The 23,030-nt window shown below is 36.7% G+C and overlaps 1 protein-coding gene across 5 annotated transcripts in view; it reads left to right on the forward strand.

Annotated features, from left to right (window-relative positions):
* The first annotated feature begins 3,858 nt into the window (after positions 1 to 3,858).
* The window catches only part of ADGRG6 (adhesion G protein-coupled receptor G6), a 140,652-nt gene continuing 121,480 nt past the window's right edge, over positions 3,859 to 23,030 (forward strand). For 3 of the 5 annotated variants that reach the window (XM_024248993.3, XM_024248991.3, XM_024248992.3), the window contains exons 1-2: positions 3,936 to 4,532; positions 11,744 to 11,844. In XM_024248993.3, the coding sequence (XP_024104761.1) occupies positions 4,531 to 4,532; positions 11,744 to 11,844 (103 nt within the window). In that variant the 5' untranslated portion in view covers positions 3,936 to 4,530. Of the gene's footprint in view, positions 4,533 to 4,763; positions 4,948 to 11,743; positions 11,845 to 23,030 lie in introns of those variants that run through there. The other 2 variants (XM_024248994.3, XM_054558236.2) reach the window with 2 other exon arrangements.

Raw genomic sequence — 23,030 nt, forward strand, 5'->3', positions numbered from 1 at the left:
CACACAGAAGGTCAATTCATTATAGTTACTATTCCTGCTATATTTTGTTTTATGTGTATATTCATCTCTTTTTGGTTAATCTGATATTTAATTGTATGTGTCAACTTGGCTTGGCCACGGTGTTCAGATATTTGGTCAAACATTATTTTGCATATGTCTGTGAAGGTGTTTCTTGGATGAGATTAACATTTGAATCACTGGACTTTGCATAATGCCCTCTAGGTTCATCCATGTTGTCACAAATGACAGAATTTGTGTTGCTGAAACAATTTTTTGCTGCTCAAAAAGTTAACACTAATTTTTATTTACACAAGAGTAATATCCAGTTCAGGAATGGTAAGGATCTCACTGTCATCAGGGCTGAGGTTTGAAATCCACTTTGAGTACATTGCAAAGAGGGCTGACATTGACTCACATACACATAGGAAAGGGCAAGTCACATGTATGGAGAGGAGCCAGACACTGAATGGTTAAAACAACTAGGGCTGTCAAAACTGAATGAAGGAAGGCTGAACAGAGAGATGATAGCTGTCTTCAGATATTTGAAAGGCTTATTGTGGATGACAGAATGTGCTTGTTCTGAATGGGAGTTGAAAGCATGAATGTTTGATTCAACCCACAGAAAGAGGAAGCTTCTCACAGTTGAGTGTGCATCAATGTTAAGGGATTCAAACAGATGTTCAATATTCATTTTGTCTGGAATGTTGTCAGAGGATTCCTGTATGTAGAGGAATGTGGTCTTGGCACTTTTCAGTTTAGGATAATGATAATAGGTCAGGCAGAGACAACTAATATTAGCAAATTTCAGGAAATATGCTGAGTGCTTCATGTCATTAGAATGTCTAATGATATCAGAATGTCTCACTGAATCTGCCTAACAGCTCTATGAGTTAAACACTGTAAGTATTATTATTCTTATTTTACAAATCAAGCTTAGGTTACATAGCAAACTGCCAGAGTTCACAATGCTGAGAAATCGTAGGGTCAAGTTTAGAATCCAGGTCTATTGCATTAAAAGACTATGTACTTTCCACCACACACTCCATTTTCCTAACACGGTTTTTCAAAAGAAAAGAACAAATTCTTAGTTTGAGGACAAAACTGTCAAAATATATAGATTTTATTAACAAACTGACCAATGAAAGGCACTAATTCATTGAAATATTTTAGCTATGATTCTGATCACATATTAATTTCAATGCATAAAATTATGAACATTTTAACATATAATAATAGCACATGTGAAAACTACTGTCTTCTTAATGTATGTCCATCTTTTTTCGGTTAATGTGATGGTTCATTTTGTGTGTTAACTTGGCTTGGCCATGGTGTCCAGATTTGGCCAAACGTTATTCTGTATGTGTCTGTGATGGTGTTTCTTGGATGAGATGAACATTTGAATCAGTGGGCCTTGCATAATGTCCTCTAGGTCCATCCACGTGTCACAAATGACAGAATTTCTATCTTAAAGGTTGAACGGCATTCTGATGTGTATATATTCCACGTTTTCTTTACCCATTCATCCACTGATGGACAGAAAGAGAAATAGCAAATGATCTCACTTATATGTGGAATCTGAAACAAACTCATAAGAGTAGAGAGTACAATGGTGGTTACCAGAGGCTAGAGGGTGAGGTGGGGTGGAATGGTGAAATGTTGGTCAAAGGATACAAAGTTTCAGTTAGAAGGAATAAGTTTTTGAAATCTATTTCACAGCATTGTGAATATAGATAATAATGCCTTGCATATTTCAAAATTGCTAAATTTCAAATGTTCTTATCACAAAAATGATAGACATGTTAATTAGCTTGATATAATCATTCCACATGGAATAAAAATATAAAAATATCACATTGTATCCCATAAATATATACAATTATAATGTCAATTAAAGATAAAAATAAATGTCAAAAAGAAAATCAGAATAAAAACTATTAAAAAATCAGTGGACAATGTACAAAGAAGATTATCCTCCATTCTGCAGGTAGGCCTCATCCAATCAGTTGAAGGCCTTAACAGAACAAAGACTGATCTACCCTAAGCAAGAAGTAATTCTGCCAGACTGCATTTGGAGTTGAACTATAACTCTTCCCTGAATCTCCAGGCTGCCTGACTGTAAATTTTGCACTTGTACCTCCACAATACCTTAAAACTAAAATATATATATCTATGTACATACACACATCTAGCCGGCTCTGTTTTTCTGGAGAACACTGAATAATGCAGTTATTTATATGTCTTTTCTTTTCTTTTTTTGAGGCAGAGTCTAGCTCTTTTGCCCAGGCTGGAGTTCAGTGGTGCAACCTCAGCTCACTGCAACCTCCACCTCCTGGGTTCAAGTGATTCTCCTGCCTCAGCAAAAGCAGCTGAGATTACAGGTGTATACACCACGACTAATTTTTCTTTTTTTTTTTTCAGTAGAGATGAGGTCTCACCATGTTGGCCAAACTGGTCTCAAACTCCTGACCTCAACTGACTCACCTCAGCTTCCCAAAGTGCTGGGATTACACGCATGAGCCACCGTGCCTGGCAGTTATTTATATTTATTTGCTCTTATGTTTCCAGGTTTCTTCTAACTTAAAAATTCTATGACTGGAACAAATACATATGTGAACTTGGAAGTAGATCTTTCCCCTGTCAAGCCCTCAGATCAGACCACAGCCTTAGTCACCACTCCAATTGTGGCCTCCCGAGAGACACTGAGCTAAGGCATCCAGGTTCTTGACCCACAAAACTGTGAAATACATGTTGCTTTTAAAAAATTCCACGAGTGGACCTTAAATTTCTTTGGGACTATACCGTGTAATAGCCACTGACTCAAAAGGGGAGTCTGGAAACCTAATCTTAGCCCCTGGTCACCTCTAGCTAGTGTGCACAGACCTCAGATCTTGTCAGTCTCATTTCCCTACCTGTTAATGTGAGAGAGTTGGGCAGAAGAACTTTAGCTTCCCTTAAATGCTACAACTCAGTGTCTCTATTAATCATACCGTTTATTCATCAAAATGAATACTGATAAAAATGACAAGTAGAACACACCCTACATGTTCAGGCCTCTGGAATTGGTGGCAGCGTTCCAGCTTCCTTTCTGCCTGTAACTGTGAGTAAGTCCTGCTTTACCTCTTCCCCACCACCCCCCGCCCCCGCACCCACCAACAGTTCTCTATCATAAGCTAATCAGCGTGAAATAATTGTTAGGGCACGTCTGTGTGTGGCCTGTGCATGTGCCAGTGTGTACACCGTGCAAGCTGAACTGTTGAGGTTCTGGATGTGCATACAGCCCTGGCACCGGAAGGTTTGCCTCTAGCATTTTGTGGACTAACTCTGGCAGTACACAATGGGAAGAAAACCTCTTTCCAAATGTGAGCCCTTTTCTCATTCCCAAGGAGGTGTGTCCAGATCCCTTTGCCAGGCAGCTACTTTACAGGAGCATTGGAGAGCAGGCAGCTAACTTTCCCCAACGAGCAGCTGGATTTACGTTGGCAAATCAATCTCTCTCAATAAAATGTTATGTGACCATCTTCCCAGCCCCCTGTTAACATCCCTTCATTTTTTCGAGCAAGCGAACTAGTCAGAGAAGACAGAAAAGTTAAGTAAAGAAAGTGGCAGAAAAGTGAAGCAAAGCAACAGCCCGGGAGCGTGGCGGGGGGACCCGCGCGGGGACTCGGGTGGGCTGCAAATGCTGGGGAGATGCCACAGGAGCGCCTGCCTTCCCAGCTACTCCTTTCTCTCGCCGAGGGTCTCTCGGGTTCAGCGCTCCCGGCGTTTCGGCGACCTCCGGGTCCGCCCTGCCCCCTCCCAGCCCGGGAGCTGAGCCCGGCTCTGCGCCCATCGCCCACCCCACGCCGACCCCCCCACTCTCCCTTCGCTGCCCGCTCCAAGAGCGCCTGTCCCGCCCCGTGGGGCGACTTCTCCCTTTCGGCCCTGGGGTTGAAGATCCTGGGTGGGGCAGCTGCGCCTTCGGGACAGCCCCAGCCGCGGAGCTCCCAGACCAGGGCAGCGGGAGTCGGGTCATACGCCCCCCGCAGCTGGGGCCGCCGCACCTGAACCCAGCTCCAGTCACGCCGCGGCGCCGGAAGCGCGGGCGGAGCGCACGGGTCCAGGGAGAGCCGCCTGCGCCCGCGAGGGGGACCCAAGTCCCCAGGGTGGTGGCCGAGTCCCGCCTCCCGCCAGCGGGGGCGAGAACCTGCGACGCGCACCCCTGCCTGGCCCGGTCTCCTCAGCACCAGCCCCATGCACACCCGACTTCCTCAGCTTCTCGCCCTCACCCTGCCAACTTCCCTGCAAGGAGGAACCTGCCGCCAGCCTGCTTCCTCGTCCGCAGGCCCTACGCTGAACGCTGCCGCTTCCAGGGTTCACCTTGTGCCGTCGGGAAAGCCCATGAACTCTCCAGAAACGGCGTAAAGGAGGGTCCCGCCGCGGCGCACGGCTGGGGCGCCTGGGTTCCCCCTGGGTAGAGCAGCGGCAGCAGAGCGGGAAAGTGGTGGAGGATGATCTTGCGGCCAAAGGGGACCTCGGCGCAGTAATGTCAACATGTAAGTCTCACCTTTCAGCTCGGAATTCCTTCACTCTTTTATCTGTGTCCACCTTCTGCCGCCCCCTCCCCGACCACCTCACCCTCAAGAGAAATGATTTTTTTAAGGACTTCAACTGCACGGAGGGAATAAACCGGTTTGTCTTCAGTTTGCCCCTCGAGGCACTGAGGAGTGGGACTATTGCCAAGTGGAGTTGTGACATGTGTGTGTGGCTGGTTTTTTTTTTTTTCCCCCAGCGAGGTAAACCTCACATTTGGGCGGCGTAAAGCCTAATAAGAAGGGCAGGGCTTCAAGAATGGGGAAAACGTGTGTTCAATTCAAATTAAACAAGGAGTAACAGGCACCGCTCTTCAGTCCAGGGGCCTGGCCCTGCCAAGAAGGCGCTCTCCGGGATCAACACCTGGGGGCTTGGAAGGTACTGGTATGCCGAGAAAATGTTGACTTTACACATTGTCACCATTGACTGTAGAAGTTATTCTTGGATCTTTGGGGTGTTTGAGTTTTTTTTAAGGTGTGCAGAAAATGTTTTCAGTGTGCTTTGTAGATTAAGAAGTAATTAAGGGTTATGCCACGTTACGTGATAGGATTTGAGGGGACTTCCATAGACTTATGGGGGGCGGGGGGAATTGGGGCATGGAAACAGAGAAACCTAAAAGGTTTTGCCTTCATAGAATTGTCATCCTAATGGTGAGGTGGCGCACAGCGACCCCATGAAAGGGTCGCCAAGCACCGTCTGGCCTTCCAGAATGAGAAAACGAAGATTGTACTCGAAAGGGCCAAGCTTATTTTTGTGGCCAACTAAGAAGTTTCTTTTTCTTATAATGGGTAATTTTCCTTCTGATGTTTTACTTAATCTTGGGCGGACACCGTGACAGACATTTTATTCCCTTCCACTAACTCATGCACAACAATTTCTAGAACTTGGTACTTAACCTCCTTCCCCGAACTCCTGGATCTTACATGAATTTACTCTTTCAGTTCAGTACATGGGGAAAGACCTGCCCCCTAGGTCCTGTTTTTCCAGACTTTCCTGCACTTTCCATTCCCTACTTCCCCACTCCCCAACACACATTTTTAAAATAGGAGAAAGAAATGATAGTGCCCACAAGCCTAGCACTCTGTAACTGTGTTCCAGGTACTGTGAGATGTAATCAGAAATGAACTACTTATTTTTACCGAAACAGCATGTGAAATAATTCCACACCTGGGAGTTTTAAAGTTTCCTTTATGCCAGTGGAATCGGCAAGGTATAACTTGAAAAAATTTATTTTGGGATACAGCCAGCATTTTCATATAAAACTTGTTCTCATATACAGGCTACACATTTTGAAGTAATATGAGCTTGTTTTCAACTTCAGTTTTTCTTGCAAATATACTAGGGATTTTAACAGCAGATATTTGCCCAGTTTTTTTCAGCTTTCCTAAGCATTTAGATCTTATGAGAAAAAAAGCATATTACACATAAAAGTATAAATACCTGTTTTTAAAATGAAAGATGTTAAACTTATCAATAGGTAATGTAAAAATTTCCTGATCATGAAATTAAGTTATATAGTCCATTTGAATTTTTCGTGATTAGAAAATCATGTCATTATAGGGTAAAAGCGTGAATATGAAATCACATAGAAAATAGGGCTTGATACCTGGATCTGAGATTCTTTATTGAGCTATTTTGACTGAAAGTTTTCATTTTTTACCAGATGGCAAGTATATTTTTTTCCATTTTGCTGTTTACGATTCATATGGAGTGGTTTAGGATGGTCTGATTCTTTTTAGGTATTGGTTTGTTAGAATATATGGAAAGAATTACCAACCTTTCCAAGATTAATATTCTTACTATCTTGTTGAAAAATGTTAAAATGGGTAACATAAGCTATATTATCCTTTAAATTTTAATAGATTCAAGTTCAGAAACTACTTAAGTGTATTTTCTGCCTCCTCCTTGTGGAGAAAGTATTTGTATATTGTTATGCTCAAGTTCTTTAATTATAGACTTTACGAATATATTTGGGAGTTGTAGTGACTGCATATTTTTCATACCCTAAGAAATTTAGTAGATGTAGCAAGACTTGCATTAATTCGTCTCAAGCTGCATGAAGCTACTGTTCCATTTATGGCTTATATAAATTACATGACATTGTGCTTTTTCAATATGAATTGTGAATAAGGCTATTGTCTCTTGGCTTATGGGAAATATTAGAAGCCTGTAGTTTTGTAGCCTAACTGGACACATGACTCTGATGTCTGGAAATAATGATTTGAAAGATAATTAGTTTACATATTAAAAATAAACTAATGACCGCTTTTTAAAACCTCATCATTTTTCTAATGGCCTATATATCTTACAGAGTTTACGTTTCTGATGGGATGATTAAAAGTTTTTACAGTCTATTTAGAATTTAGACTAAATAGAAAAGACATTGTTCAATGTTTGTGGAATGCATGGGCAAAAACTGTAACTTTCAATTTTCATTTCTAATTGGATGAGATTATTATCTACATTGGATGATGTTAAGATGCATACTGGTTGACTGGGGTGGTGCCATATAAAGGATATATTAATCAAAAAATGTGGCTACCTGAGTGTCATGTTACTTTCTATTATAAGCATTACTTGAAATGGAATTATCTGGAATGCCTTAAAAAAAAGCTTCAAGATTCATTTATTTAAAACAGAGCAAATATGACAAAAGTTTAACATATTTAAAATAAGTCTTTAAGAAATCACAAATCAATGAAGAAAATATTTATATTTGTAATAGAAAACCATACAAATGACTTGAACATGACAATCCAAATAAAGGAAATTCAAATGAGATGCAACTTCTTTTATCAAAGTGACAGTGATTAAAGCAATAATACTCAATAGTGAGGAGAGGGCCGTGACATGAAAACAGTGATATGTTTCAGTGTAAATGTGAATTTTTTAACTCTTTTAGAAATCATTTTAAATCTACAGGAAGTTTTCAAGAATAAAAGTAATGCAAAGAACACACCTCTATACCTTTTACCCAGAATCACCTATTCTAATTATTGGTCCCATTTGTTTAATCATTCCCGTTCCTCCTTTCCTGCCCCCCCACCAGCCCCTCCTGTACACACACACACACACACACACACACACACACACACACACACAATTTTTTTCTGAACCATCTGAGAACAAGTTGTATACATAAGGGCTTAAGAGTTTAATTTTTCAATTGAAATTTTAAAGATATTTCTAACTTCAAATATAGTTGCCAAAAAATAGAGATCCTGTATACCTTTGACCCAGTTCCCCCAATGGTAGCATTTGGAAAACCTATAGTACAATATTAAAACCAGTATATTGACACAATTTACTTCTCTTTTTCAGATTTCCCGTTTCACGTGTACTCATTCTTGCGTACCTATGTGTGTAATTCTTAAGGCTGAGTTTTACTCTCACCTCTAGTATAAGCCAGTTATGCATGTTACTGTTCAAATAAAGTTTAAGATTTGTGCAGGGTTGAGGAACAAATCAGCCTTTTTGAAGTGGAGGTACACCCAGCTTAATAAAGGTACTCAAATCGAGTTAATAGAATAGCACTTTTTTAAAAATACCTTGCTTTGGCTCAGGAGCATGATCTTTAGCCAAAAAAAAAGAAAAACAATTATGAGCAGACTTGAATAAACCAAATTACTGTTCTTTTCATTCTGGAAGAATTAAGGTCTTTTCTCTGCCATTCGCCAGTCCCTTTTATGAAAAGATTTGCCATAGAAACAGAGTTGGGATATGGTGAAAGCAGTTATTTCTGACAGTTGCTGGTATTGATTGCATTAGTATCATATCAATTTCTCTACTAATATCAAAATTTCTTCACTAATTTCTCTTTAAATTGTGACTTTTGGGGAAACCAGTAGGAGTAGAGAGATGGAAAGTGGTAGGTTTTTAAGATTATTTCGGTGATCCATTTGGATAAAATAATGCTTACAAGGAATCATATCCACATTTAAAGCAATTCTATAGAAGGGTTACATTCTAAAGCTTCCAGAAACAGGACTAAAGCAAATTGTATTTTGTAGCCTACGTAGATTGAAAAAGGGAACAAGTTTGCAACAGAGGTAGTGTGGGTCTCAAAAACGATGCTAGGTTGGAAGCCAAGTGACAAAAAGGATCTTTTGGCTCTGACACCACTGATCTTATGATCTTGGGCAAGTAGTTTAGTATCTCAGTTCTTCACCTGTAAGATGATAGGTTTTTTTTGCATAATCTTTAGGTTTCTTCCAGATATAGGAATCTATGACTGTCTTTTACTTAAAAAATGTTCCTGCTGTCTTCAGTAGAACTTTAAGGCCACAATCAAAATGGTTTAAGAGTGTACTTTTGTGTGTGTGTGTTTTTTTTCCTTGTAGTTCCTATTTAGAACCTTAGTAACCCTGTTCAGGATTTTCCATTCTTGGGAGATAGTTATTTAAATCTCAGGGATATATCTTTGCTAAGTGATCCCCTGAGAAAACACATAGTACTTTCCTTCCTCTGTTCTATTCTTAATTTATTTGTTTATCTTCTTCAGTAAACAGTAAAGTGGATGAAAGTTGGCCTGTCCTATGGTTTGTTTAGTTACAAGTGCTTGCCTTGTTGGGTTTCTTTTCTGTCTGAAGTGATAGAGTCTGGAGACATGGAATGCCTTAAGCCATGGTTATCATTTGCAACTGATAGGATTGCAGGCAGCTTTCATAAGACAGCTTCAGAATTGAATATGGAATCCCTAAATGCTGAAACCTTTTATAGCAAAGAAGTTGCCTGAGCGCATAAACAGTGTTTTGTGGCCAAACTAATGAGCAGGAATCTATGAGTATTATTTAGAGATTAAATGAATCTGAGAGAGAGCCATTATTCACACGTTGATGAAAGATGATTGTCGTATGTCAAAAAGTGTAAGAAGCTGGGAATTCTCTTGAGCTGATACATCCTTCTGTTAATATCTGTAAGGGTGACAGCCAGGTTTGATTGGTCTGTCTCTTTATTTTTCTGGACCTAAGTTTCCTTTTTTTGTGAAATGAGGTTAGATTAGACTTCAGCATTGGTCCTCCTAGCTCTAAATTTCTTTGAATATATAATTGTGCTTTTGTTTTAAAAGCATACTCATTCATCCAGCATCAGTAGGAAACAGGCCTATTCTTCCAAATAAGTAAACTTTCTATGGAACGGAAGTTTGTCACCTACCGTTCTAAAAGCCCCGACAGATTACCCTGTACTGTTATTTCAAGTTCTTTTTGGTGGGTAATATCCTATTTACAGAAGAAAAGACTAAGGGTTTAAGTACTTGCCCTACAAACCACACAGTTTATAGAGGCACCAGGAGGTAAGTTGGTGCTGTTCGAGAGTCCACATCCATTATTATAATTACTAATTTCTTACTTACTAAAACATACTTCTCATTAGCAGTACTTCTTTTAATCTCAAATATTTTGGATGGATGGATTTGAAAACATAACTTGCAAACAACAGATACTCTTCAAATCTTAACCTTTTCCTGGTTTCGAATTTTCCTAGTTTAGAATTTCCATCAGGAGAGCTGCATGATTCTAGAGCTTCTAGTTTGGTGAATACTAAAACATGGCTTGAGTTTCAGATACTACTTAACATTTCTTTATTCATAGCAAACATGAATAACCAATTTCATTTCTGGCCCAGGTGTTCCCAGAAGTGACCACAAAGTCAATTGATTGGTGTTGGCATATGAGATTAATCTTGTTGACTCTTGCTTGAGTCTTTTCCTTTGATTTCACTGTGGACAGAATAACACCACTTGAATGAGAATGCCTGGAATGATAGTAATAATAATAATAGCTAATATTTATTGAGTACTTGCTGAGTGTCAGGAACTGTTCTTGAAAGGCATCGTCTTATGTAATCATCTCAGCAACACTGTGGACTAGGTTCATTGCTGTTCCTTATTTTACAGGTAAGAAATAGGAGGCACAAGGCGATCAAGCAATTTCCCAAGGTTTGCAGCATAGTTCATAAGTAGCAAACCAGATCTGTCTCACTCTAAGCTTGTTCTCTTGGCTATGAGATGGAGATGGTCTCTTAAAGTTTAAAAATGCAGGCCTGAGGCAAGTGCAGGAGTCCTTTGATGTCTAATTTTGCTCATTTGAGTATTTCCCTTTCTGCTTTTCTGTTTAGTATTACACATTTTGCTCAGGTAAGCAAACTTCAGGCTTTAGGGTAGATATTACTGTAACCCTAAAGTATCTTATTAGTTGCTCCTTGATAAAATGAGTCTCAGTTACTACTTACAGGCAAAGTAACTCTCTCTCAGGGGATTTTCAGGTTTCCTGGAGATTTCTGACTATTGCTTACTTACCTTCCTGCCTCACAACTCTTCTGCTCACCAGTCCACTTATGGTCCTTTTTGATGACTGATTTTTGTAATTTCTTCCTTCTTTGCTGGTTTGCCTTTTTTTTGGATGGTGCTGATTCAATGAACTGTATTATACTATTGTTTTGAGACAATGTAATATGAATGTTCCTTTCTAAATCATTATTAAGTATAATTTTCAGAATTAAATGAGTAAGTCGTGCAGAAGGATTGTTGAGTTTTCAAAACACTACCTCTCCGTCTAATGTCATTTACTACTTTCTATAATACCTGGTGTTCAATAGCCATTTAAAAACTTTATAGCTATTTTATATATAAAGACTTTACCTTTTTTGGATTGTTAATGCTTCAAGGTATCACTTTAGGGGATAGAACAGAGTTTGGGCAATTTGGTTTTATGTTAAATATTTCCATTTGTAAAGCAGCAGACATTAAGGAAAACATTTCCTTACAGTCTAAATTTCTGGGAGATTATAAGGAAGGTCAATAGAAACATCCTTCTTCTACCCAGATGAACATGAGTCTGGTGAGGCTGAAGCTAACATTGCTTTATTTTTTAATAAATAATTTTTTTGAATTGTCTGACTACCCATCTTCATGCAGAAATCACCTATTATATATATTTTGATAAGGAAAGTGCTACCATGTGGCAATAAAATGCATGGATTTATTTTCTTTTGCTAATTAGCTTGAAGGAAGTGATCAAGTCGTCGTCATCTTTTAAGTTCCTCCTCTATTTGGAAGCAAGGAAGAAAAAGGTTTATTTTCCAGTCCCTACTGGAAACCTATAGTTTTTACTTTATTTGTCATAATGCTTTACTGAATGTTGAATGTCCTAATTGCCATTTTCTTTCTTTGCAGGATGTTTCGCTCAGATCGAATGTGGAGCTGCCATTGGAAATGGAAGCCCAGTCCTCTCCTGTTCTTATTTGCTTTATATATCATGTGTGTTCCTCACTCAGGTAAGACTCTTTCTCTTTCACACCTGGCATTTAATCATGATGACATTGTCTGCAGTGTAAGCATGCTACTTATTTATGTTGCCTTACTTTTACTTACTGCTTTTTTTTTTTTTTTTCCTGTTTCTATCCTTATAGGGCGGTTTTTTTCTGTTTATGATTTGTCTGTCCTTTTTGAATTTTGTGTGAATACTATTTCTTCGATCATTGTTTTATTTTCTAATGAGTTTATTTCTTTAATCTTTGTTGTCTTTTATTTATTTACTTAGCCCATATTGAGTGATGAGATAACTACATAAATCGCATTTAAAAAGTGGTAGCTGTTTCTTCTACTGTTGAATAAATATACGGTACTTCTCTTTTCAAGTTTTCATGTAGTTATTTATGAAAAGTACAGACTTTGCTAGTTTCATTCATCCTCATTTTATTAGCATGTTGCAATATGAGTTAGGAATTGGAAATTAAGTTTTTAGACTATGCAGTTTAATGTACTTGATATGAAAGTTAATTTTAATTACAGCATTTTTGGAATTAAAGTATCTATTTTTTCTAATTACATTTTTTTGAACTTTGAAATAAGATCTTGGTGGCTGTTGAAAAAACTAAATTTTCTGTAAACAGCAAATTATATGAATAAGCCAATTAGAGGCTGAGGAATGTGAATGATATTTAAAAGTAAACTGTTTCTTCATTTTCTGGTTTTGTCACTGAACTGAGCAAATTTATTTAAGTCCGTTCTATTTTATTCTTTGTTTTCTCCTGGTGTATGTATTAGGCTTATTATGTTTTCCTTTAGAATAAAGCTAAAATGTCAATTAAGAAAATCATAATTCTTGAATTCTTATGTATTTATTACTTGGAATTTAATCAAGATTTATTAATTTCATATTTATAATATATATTATCATAAAGAATACATTTTAAACATCATGGAAATAGATTATCTGCTAAAATTGCTTATTCATGCATCAAGAAATTAAACTTGTATTGAGATGTGAAAACTTTTTTTTCCAAGCCTCCAAGTGTTTTAAGAGTTTCAATTACTTACTTGGAAAATCCCTGGCACTTATTTAATGGCTTCAAAACAGAACAGATCTTTCAGTGAATTTTGTGTGTGTATGTGTTAGAATTTTATTGTAAAGCCATTTTCCTTATTACTGTCGTTATTAGAGGAAACACACTTGTAAACAGATTGGAAAATTAAAGATAGATTTTATGATGTACAGTGTTGAACTTTCAAAAGTGATTCTCTAAGAATCAATTACATGATATGAGATAAATTATGAGATTAACATTATTAGTTGAAGTCTGTTTACTTTCATTTTTGTTAGGTCGTGCATTTATATATTTTTAAGGCTTCTTGAGACCACGGCACCTCCAATTTGGACTTTTAGATGTCAACATTTTAATTAATATGTGCACATTCTTGAATTTTAATCATTTGAATAAATGAAGCACGTGTTTTTAGGCTAAAGAAAAGGAATCAACTTGTCTGGGACCAGGCTGAGGGAAGAGAATCACCTGGGGTACAAAATTTAAGGAGGCACTCATTCTCAAGGTCACCGGAATCAAAGTACTTACACTTGTTAAGTTACTGTCTCACACAAGATTTTCTTATTTTTTGTTATTTCCTGCATTATTAAACTTTTTGTGTATCAGATAAGGTCTTGTGACAGATAGTTTTCTGTTTCACTTTTGAGGCCAGACCATTTTGTATTAATACCTATATCACTCTAATAATGACTCATTTAAAATGCCACCACCTCACAGGTAAATATCTGAATTCACAAACACTCTTTAGAGGGTATTATTGGTATTTTAATATAAAATTTTTGCCTTATAAGATGACTCAGCATGGGGTTCCTTATAATGAACTCCCAAGCCATTTAAAATAATGCATGTTACAACTTTGGATATATCTGATATTTAAAATCTTTTTTTGCATAAATCAAAGTGTAATACTGCTGTGTTTTTGAAGACTAGTGCTTAACTGATGTTATATCCCTGTTTACACTTTCATTGACTAATTTTTTGCTTCTCTGGATAACCCCTAGATGATCTCAAGTGGCTTTAAATGGTATCTTGATGCCAGTGTCCGCTAAATCTGTATTGTCCATCCTGGCCCCTAGAGCCATCTCTTGAGTTGCTGATCCTCATCTACCCTTGGATTTATAATAGGCCTTAAACTTCAAATGTGCAAACAGGACTCCTAGTTCCTATCTCCTATCCTCAAATCTACTTCTCTTTTAATCTTTAAAATTCCTCCTTCTATCCTCCTATTCTCTCCCACTCTCACTATTTTGTAGACACATTGGCCTTTCTACTCCTTGTCTGTGCCTTCCTAGTCTCCTCTTCTCCCTCACCTGGTTCTTTTTGACACTCAGATCTCAGTTTAATTATTACCACCTCACATAATCCTTCCCTATCCCTCAATTCAAAGGAGCTCCACTGGATCATATCATGTTCTTAGTGATAATCTGCATAGATTTTGGTTGTTGTCTTGTTTGTTTGATCTCTACCTTGTTTGATAGATTGGCAGATCTCTTCTGGTTGTTATGATTGACACTTAGTTCAGATGATTAAAATTAGAATCTTATGGTTTGATACCAATAACGTCCATAGTTTAATTCTTATAATAGAATTGCAGTATTAAGTTTGCTAGTAGGTAAGTTAACATTTGTATTTCATGGGACACTTAAAAAAGAAATATGTGAGTTTTGTGACCTTCTGGATTTTCAAAAGTAGTGTGGAAAAATAGCTCACTGTGTCTTGACAAGTGATGATTATAACCTTTAATAAGAACTACAATAAAATAACAGTTTAGAATATTTACACTCATGCCATAGAAGTATGCCTTAAAACAGTAAAATGCGATTTATTTTTACCCACTATCTTGAAACCATTTAGAAAAGTTGACAACATCCAATACAATCAAAATTGTTGGGAAAAGAGCGTGCACTGACACCGTTGACTCTTTTGGGAGAGTAGTTAGGTAACACATAAAAAAATTAAGAATGTGTACATTGGTATATCACTCTCACATATAGGCATATACCCTATAAAATAAAAAACAGAAATATGTAGAGAAATCTGTATCACTGTGTTAACTAGCATTGCAATAGCAAACTGGAAGAGACGTTGTTCACTGAAAGGGGGATGCTTATGTGCATTATTTTACATTCCTTCCGCGGAATACTGTGCAGTGCCTCAAAACAATGTGGTCAAACTGCTTATTTGCTTGGAAAGCTATTCATGATAATAATGTTAAATTAAAAAGCAAATTATAATCAGGCACTGTGGCTCACACCTATAATCCTAGCACTTATATAAGACTTTGTAAACATGTTAACAAAACATGGAATGATACTCATCAGGCTTCTAAAATGGGTTGTCTCGGAGGCACAGTTTGGAGAAACAGGAGGGATGACGATGGAACTTCATACACCTCTGAATTTTTTTGCCTTCTTACAATGATCAGGTATTACTTTAGTAATCTGAAAAAAGCTCATGAATTTCTTTTTTTAAAAAAAAGCCACATAAAAATGACCAGAGAGGCGTAGAAGTGTATGAATATTTAAATTTTGTTAGTTACTTAACTGTTACTCTGGCTCTTTCTTCACTTAATAGGAATCTCTAAAAGGAGTTTCAGATAATAACTTCTTTTTTGTGGCCTAACACTCCATGACTCTGAAGATGAATGATGATATCTCAAGCAGACAGAGGGTTATGGATTCAAGTAGAGTGGGAAACAGCCAAGAGCCAATACATTTCTAAGCAACCAGGAGCTTGTTTCCACACAGATCGTCTTAGTCATGAGCAGTGCGGGAGGAGCCTCCCTTCTCTCCTGAAAATTAATGATATCAGCAGATCGTTTCAAAGCACAGTGTTATTCTGATATCTATGAGACATCAACAGCTACAAGGGGAAATGTTTCTGAAAGTAAAATCTGGCCTGAATTGTGTACTTTGTAGCCCAGGGCACAGCATAGTTCTGGAAGGCAGGTGATTGTGTAAAAAGAAGCTTGTGCTTTTTTGTTTGTTTGTGTTAATTTTTCTTATGATCATAAAATGAACAGTTATTATTTAGTAGTATGTGTTAATTTTTCTTATGATCATAAAATGAACAATTATTATTTAGTATCAATTACATTGCAGTCTATATTTAAGAATTAAATCAAAGTTTGGTCAAAGGACTTTCAAATGTCTAGAAAAATCGTTTTTTAAAAAAAATTCAGTATTGTGTATTGAAAATTACTAAGTGTATCTTAAAGGTCAAAAATAAGGCTCTAATTGTACAGACCAGTTTGCATATAATGATAAATGTGTATGTGTGTTTCACTCAGAATCAAAGTGCTCCAAATTACTGTCTGAAGCTTTCAGCTAAAAGGCTGTTTTTCCATTTCAGACCTCAGATTAGAATCAATGTGAGTGAATAAATAAAATCTAGAAAGTTTTATACAGATATTTCCTTGAGGCAACTTTCTAGATAATTTTCTTCATACACCTTTGGATGGCCTGAATTCGATGTTGTTCAATATGAAATCATACATTGAGGGGTCATAAAGCCAATTACATAAACATAGAAAGGGAATGACCTGCCTTGTCACCACAGTGACAATCTCAAGTGACCCAGCAGTGTGATGGGACCACTAATGAAACTGACACCACTTAAATGATATTAGGAAGAGGGAGATGTCAGGAGTCCTACTTTTTGTTGGTCAGATCACGCTTGGCTCCAGGCATGATTGTCATAATGTAGAGAGGGTTGGTGAACAGAGAATATTTAGACGAGGCACACCAGCATACTGATGAGTCTCAAGCTATTTGAGGAATTTTTGGAGCAGTCCCTGTCAATACTGAGTGAGTGAAACCTCTTTAGAGGTGGGCTGCGACTGTGAACTCCCTTTGTGTCATCCACAACATTCTTGCTTTCGTGTATCAATTTGTTTGTTTTTTAAGTGCAAATTTTGTTGCATTGTTGCATTAAAAATGGATGTAGAGAAATGGCACATTTACTTTAAAGTAATAAAGTCAGTAGGAATAAGATACTAGCCTTTAGATATCTGGAGAGTGGTCATCTGGAAGTGATAACAGACTTCTAAGTATCTCAAAGAGCAGAACTAGGACCAGTGTGTTAATGCTGTAAGAACCAAATGACTCTCTTAGTAATTAATTGTCCAAAGATAAACCTAGCTGTCCTTCAAATTCCCCTATCACTAGTAATCGGTACATGAAGGAATCTCAGTATTGAGGAATTTGTACCAGAAACCTTGAAGACCTCTTTAGCCTACAGTCCAATCATGGAGTGTGTGTGTGTGTGTGTGTGTGTGTGTGTGTGTGTATGTGTTATACAGTCTGTTTTGTTTTGTGCACATAGTTTTAATTGTTTTACCTGTAAAGTTTCTTCTGTGTACTTCCAATTTTAGCAGGCACTTTTAATAATGAACTAGACCTAGAGGTTGGGCGGGTAACTTTCTTGGACAAGATAACCCTGGGGAGCTCTAGACTTTAATGGGGACATACCAACTCTGAGACTTTCACAGACACAAAATTGTCTACCACTTTTAAATTCTTTTTAATTCTTTAAGGAGTTTTGTTTTTATTTTCAGCAAGTAGAATATGTGCTCTTTGGCACTGTTCTTACTATTCTTTCTTCTTTGGCATTGTTTGTACTTGCAATATCATGTATTCAGTAAGTAAAGAAGATAGAAAAAAAAAACCAACAGAATGGAGGAGAACCAAAGACAAATCCCAATATATTCCAGATATAATGAGCAAATATACTTTATAGGGTGGGGTAGCATGGGGAGGAAAGTTTTGAGGTTAGATGGGAAAAATGTATTAATCCCACAATGAGGATCAAGTAACATAAACATCCTTTCCCCTCCATTGAACTAAGATGATTAAACACCTGAAAAGAAAGCAAGGTTCCTTTGGGAGGCCGAGGCGGCAGGCGGATCACGAGGTCAGAAGTTCGAGACCAGCCTGGCCAACATGGTGAAACCCCGACTCCACTAAAAATACAAAAATTAGCCTGGTGTGGTGGTGCGCACCTGTAATCCCAGCTACTCGGGAGGCTGAGGCAGGAGAATCACTTGAATCTGGGAGGTGAGGGGTGCAGTGAGCTGAGATCGTGCCATTGCACTCCAGCCTGGGCAACTACATCTCAAAAAAAAAAAATAAATAAATAAATAAATAAATAAAGCAAGGTTCTTTGGCAGCACATGGATGGTGGCTGTCACCAGTTCAGGTTAACCTTCTTAACCATCTCCTATGAAAAAACTCTCAGAGAGGAATAAGGTATCCCAGTGGGGAATATGTGGCCACCATATTTCTATGGTTAAGACTAATTATCTTGATTTCTTAAAATCATTAAAAATATTTGTAATCTTTTGAATGAGATTTTTCTCAGGAAAATGGTTTGAATTATTAGGTATTTCATGTCAACATATCTTGGTTTTTAGTTATTCCTAAACTAACTTCATCTTAAACTTGTGGTTTAGAAATGATATGCTTTTATAAAAAAATTACATAATTTTCTGCAATAAATTATTATAAGTCAAAAAAGATCCCTTCCTCTACTACATTCTCCTCCAAGTTTGGCGCTGCTAGTTTAGATAAAAGAGAAAAAATGTTTGTACTAGAGCTCAGAAGATGGATTGTGTCAACCATTTAAAAATCAGGATCTTTCTTCTAATAACTACAAAATTATGCTAGTCACTATTATTGGTTTGGGCAAAACTATAAGAATGAGAAAATGCTCATAATTTTTGCAAACAGAAGGATCTTTTTAGAAGATTCCTTACCTGGCCAAAACTTGATTAAAGAGTATTATTGAAGTAAAATACAGATCTGGAGGAAAAAAATACTCTGGCAATATTAATCACTGTTTTTATACGCACTCACAGTTCCTTTCTTCTATCCTTCATTTATTTGTTTTATAACTTAAATATGTCCAGAAATATGACATTATGTACAATTGATACTGGCCCCTATGAGTATAAAGAACAGTTTAGCTGTATCACTGGCCTTATTGAATAGAGTTTTAAGGCAGAGTTTCTGATCACAGTGATTTCAGTGGCTGCAGTAGCAGTGCTATGAGGAGGAAAAGCTAGACTTTTAGAGATAATTTACCTTAGTGTTTTTTTTTTTTTTAATTTTAGAGAAAATGAGCTCCAAGTATACACTGAGGTTGTGGAAATGTAGCCTCTCACCTTTTCCAGAATTCTCCTAATCAGATTGTGCACACCAGTTGTCTCCTGGTTGGCTCATCAGAGGTCAATATTAGTGTTTTATTTGGACTGCTAATCTCATCTCTCTTTAGAATGGTAACCTGAAAATCTATTACTTGTAGGCAGCTCAAGACCACAAACATTTTTGTTTCAATACTGCTGATAACCTAATGTTTCACCAAACAATAGGGTTTGTGGTTTTTCTCTCAGAGCCTTTGCTAGGTTGATACAGGATGTTTTCCTTCCGGTTTGGTAAGCATCCTTGATGCTTTAGTTGGCGTTTGGTTAGGACTCTTATTACTTCTCATCATCTGACTGGCTTCCATGTCCCACACACATGAGTTAGAGATGTCTGCTTCTTTTATTGACCTTTCAGAAGAAAGTTCTCTTTGAATTTTAAGCCTTTTCTGATATTTAAGGTAGTGTCCATTTGCAAACTACTGATTGTGACACCATGGAAGATGGATTCAGTAAATGTGTAGCAAATGAATTGAATTGCTTTCCAAGCTCTCTTGCCAGAACTTGGATTTCCCTTAGCAGGGTGTGTCTAGCTTATCAAAGAGTTAGGTATTTTTAATCAGAGTCTCCTCATTTCCCCACCATTATTAAAGTATGTTTAACATTTGTGAGAGCATTATAGTACTTAAGTTACAGAGAACATAGAGTTAATATTGCTGTTCTTAGACTCATTTAAACACTAAAGGCTATGTCATTGTAATATTATAAATGAGCGGTGTGTGTGTATTTGGGTGTGTGTATATATATATATATATAGGACTTTGAAATGAGCATCTTACTGCTCATTCAGTAAATATATATATTTATATATATATATATTTATACATATTACATATATATATATATAAAAATATATATCAGGCTCATTTCAAAGTCCTAGTTTTACAAAGCTAAATCATTGCCTTTAATGTTAAGGAATTTTAGTGTTATTGGGGAGACTAACGTGAGAAAAAAAAATAGGATGCAGTGTGATGTGTGGTTTAGTAGAATTATAGGCATGATATCAAGAGATAACAGAAGAGATCTCAGAAAAATTTTCATGGATAGATAATGTTAAAACTGTGTCTTCTGATGACAACAGAAAGGGAGAAGATGGAGAATGGGTCTGGAAATGGAGAAGGGGGATCTAGGCAGAGAAAGGAGCAGGGACAAGGACAAGTGCACAGATGCATTATAAATGACTTTGTAGAAGCACGCATATTTCTCATTACTAGAGTAAAGGGTCTCTGCAGAAGAAGGTAGGGAATGAGGCTACATGGGGAAGTGGGAGACCAGACTGGAGGATGTTAAGTGAGTGCCGATGCTGACAAAGCTGAATGAGGACTTCCAGCCCAGCAGGGGAGATAGATATGTCCCCACTAGCTACAGTTCTGTAAGTAAGATTTGTGCAATTGCAGGTGAAGATGAATGCTGAAGGGCACAGAGGTTGAGAGCTTCCCTAGGGTGGTAGTTAGGGCACTCAATGAAAAAATTGTTTTTTGTTTGTTGAATCTGCAGTTTTATGATTTTTCTCTGTCATACTGTTGTGCCTTAGAAATGGCAGCCTTAGTTTCCTCATTGGTGAACAGCCCTGACACACATATTGAAAACCTGGAGATAGTAATAGCACTTCAGGTGCCCTGGATGCCTTCTGCTTCCTGCTCAAACACATATTTAGTTGTGACCAAGGGTTGGTGAATCTAGATCAGAAATACCTTCTTTGTCTTTATAACTATTGCCTTTGAGGCTTTCATCTCCACTGGGTATATTTTAAGAGCTCCTAAGTAAACTCCCTGGGTCCAAAGTAAATCGGACAAAAATCTCCTTTTTTATAGGAAGTCTGGCTTAAGGGTGAAATTGTGTGACAGAATGAGATGACTAATGATTTAAAATTTAGTCTATTGACATTCAACTTTTGAGAGCACATCTTTTTTATATGAAGTTTTTCATATTCTTCAAATTGTTCCTTTAGGTGCCTCTGACTTCTGAGCAACTAATACAACTTTTTTTGTTTCTCATTTAAATCAGATTTACTACCTGGTTTGCCTAGTTCATTTCCCATTCCTATTTATTCCTTTTGAATACATTTCAATTTTCCCATTATAACTTAAACTTTTCCGTAAGACAGTTATTAGGATATTTACTTTAAAGCTGTTGGTTCAAGTGAAACAGAGAGAAAGACTTATCTTTATTCTCTGTCCACTATGTGTGCCTGACATTACTTTGCTACAGCCTTTATCTTTATCATAATTATGTTTGAAAGCATCTTGAATTGGGAACTTTGGGCTAATTTAAGTTTAAAACTCCCATCTGTGGGAAGTAGAGATTTTGTATAAAATATAAACATTTAGTGCTGTAAGTAACAACTTATGTTTTTGGTCAGAAGAAGATGTAGTTCATTAGGCTTTGTTAAAATAGGTTAAAAGTATATTTTAGCTTTTAGGGCAGAATACATAAACCAGTTTGTTCATGTGGAGGTAAAAAATTAGATTTGAAATCTAATAATAAAAATGAACATATGTAATTTTGTTTTCCCCATATTTAAGGGAGAGCTTTTCATATTTTAAAAGTAAGACTACAGTCTTACTTTTTAAGACTCTATGCCTTAGAAGCGTTAGTAGTACTTTACACATGGTACCTTAGAACTATTTTAATTTTTAGTAATCTTAGAAATAAAACCAGAAAATATATTGTGGGCTATTTCAGGTTAAAAATAAAGTATTATTTGAGATAAAAATGTGCCTTTGAGAAAATACGTTAAAAACTTAAATCTATGTTGGATTTGATTTAAACTTGAACAGCACACACCAAGCATTAAAGCACTTTTCGATGCAACTAAACTAATAATGGGAGTGAAAGTAGTTGCTTTTGATATCAATAGCACTGCTAACTTAACTCTGAGTTACTTAGTAGCATGAATTAAAATGCTGACTCTGAAATGAAATTTTGCAAAAATGTTCCTTTACAGTCAGAGATACCTTTTCCATATGTACTGAGGCTTTGTTCCTTGTGAGCTATAGTAGGAAGATACAGTTAGTACGCATGGTGAAAACTGCATGCCTGAACTTTTAGCTTGTGTTTCTATTAATAGCAAAATCAGGCAGAGGATGGTTAGCAGACATTAAATTGGATGGTTGATTTCCATTTTTCTAGTTTCATAGCCCAGATATAACTTGATCAAAAATTAGCTTCAGTACTTGCATATTCAATGCATAAGTGTGGTACAGCTTTATTTGAAATACACCATTAAGTTGAAAAAGGATCCTGTGAATTAATTTCTTATTTTGTAGTCATCCCTTTCTGTAAATATATATTAGAGCAGTAAGACATTTTCAAAGGCTGATAAATTCTATATCTATCACACTTTTTAAACCCTTTGACCAGTAGGTGCCTATGTGTAACAACACATATAGATTCTCATCACAAAAAATAGTTATAATAATTAAATATTAAAGACAAATATCCACCAAGAAAGAATTTGATAATTATGGAATATTTACATTATGAAAGGTATACATAACCATAACTTAATTTTTGAAATGTTTAGTGAAATGGGATAAAGATAAAAATGTAATTGATAAAAGCAGTGCATACAAACTAGGTAATGTTTTTTAAACAATAGTCTGAATTAAATAAAAAAAAGGCAAGATAGCAATCTTCATGCTTTTAAGATTCACATATTTCCTTTTTCATTATATCCTTATGTTTCCAAAAATAAGCATGCATATATATATATATATACACGCACACACACACACACACACATATATATACTATGATTTAATAGTTATGTTATTGGGTATTTATCCAAAAGAAATGAAAATATCCACAAAAAGACTTATAGAAGAATTTTATAACACCATTATTTATAATAGCTGCAAAGTGGAAAAGAAAAATCCAAATGTCTGTCAACATGTAAATACATAAACAGATTTTGGTATATTCGTAATATAGAATATTA

The sequence above is a fragment of the Pongo abelii genome, chromosome 5, assembly GCF_028885655.2.
Source record: "Pongo abelii isolate AG06213 chromosome 5, NHGRI_mPonAbe1-v2.0_pri, whole genome shotgun sequence".
Taxonomy (NCBI): Eukaryota; Metazoa; Chordata; class Mammalia; order Primates; family Hominidae; genus Pongo; species Pongo abelii.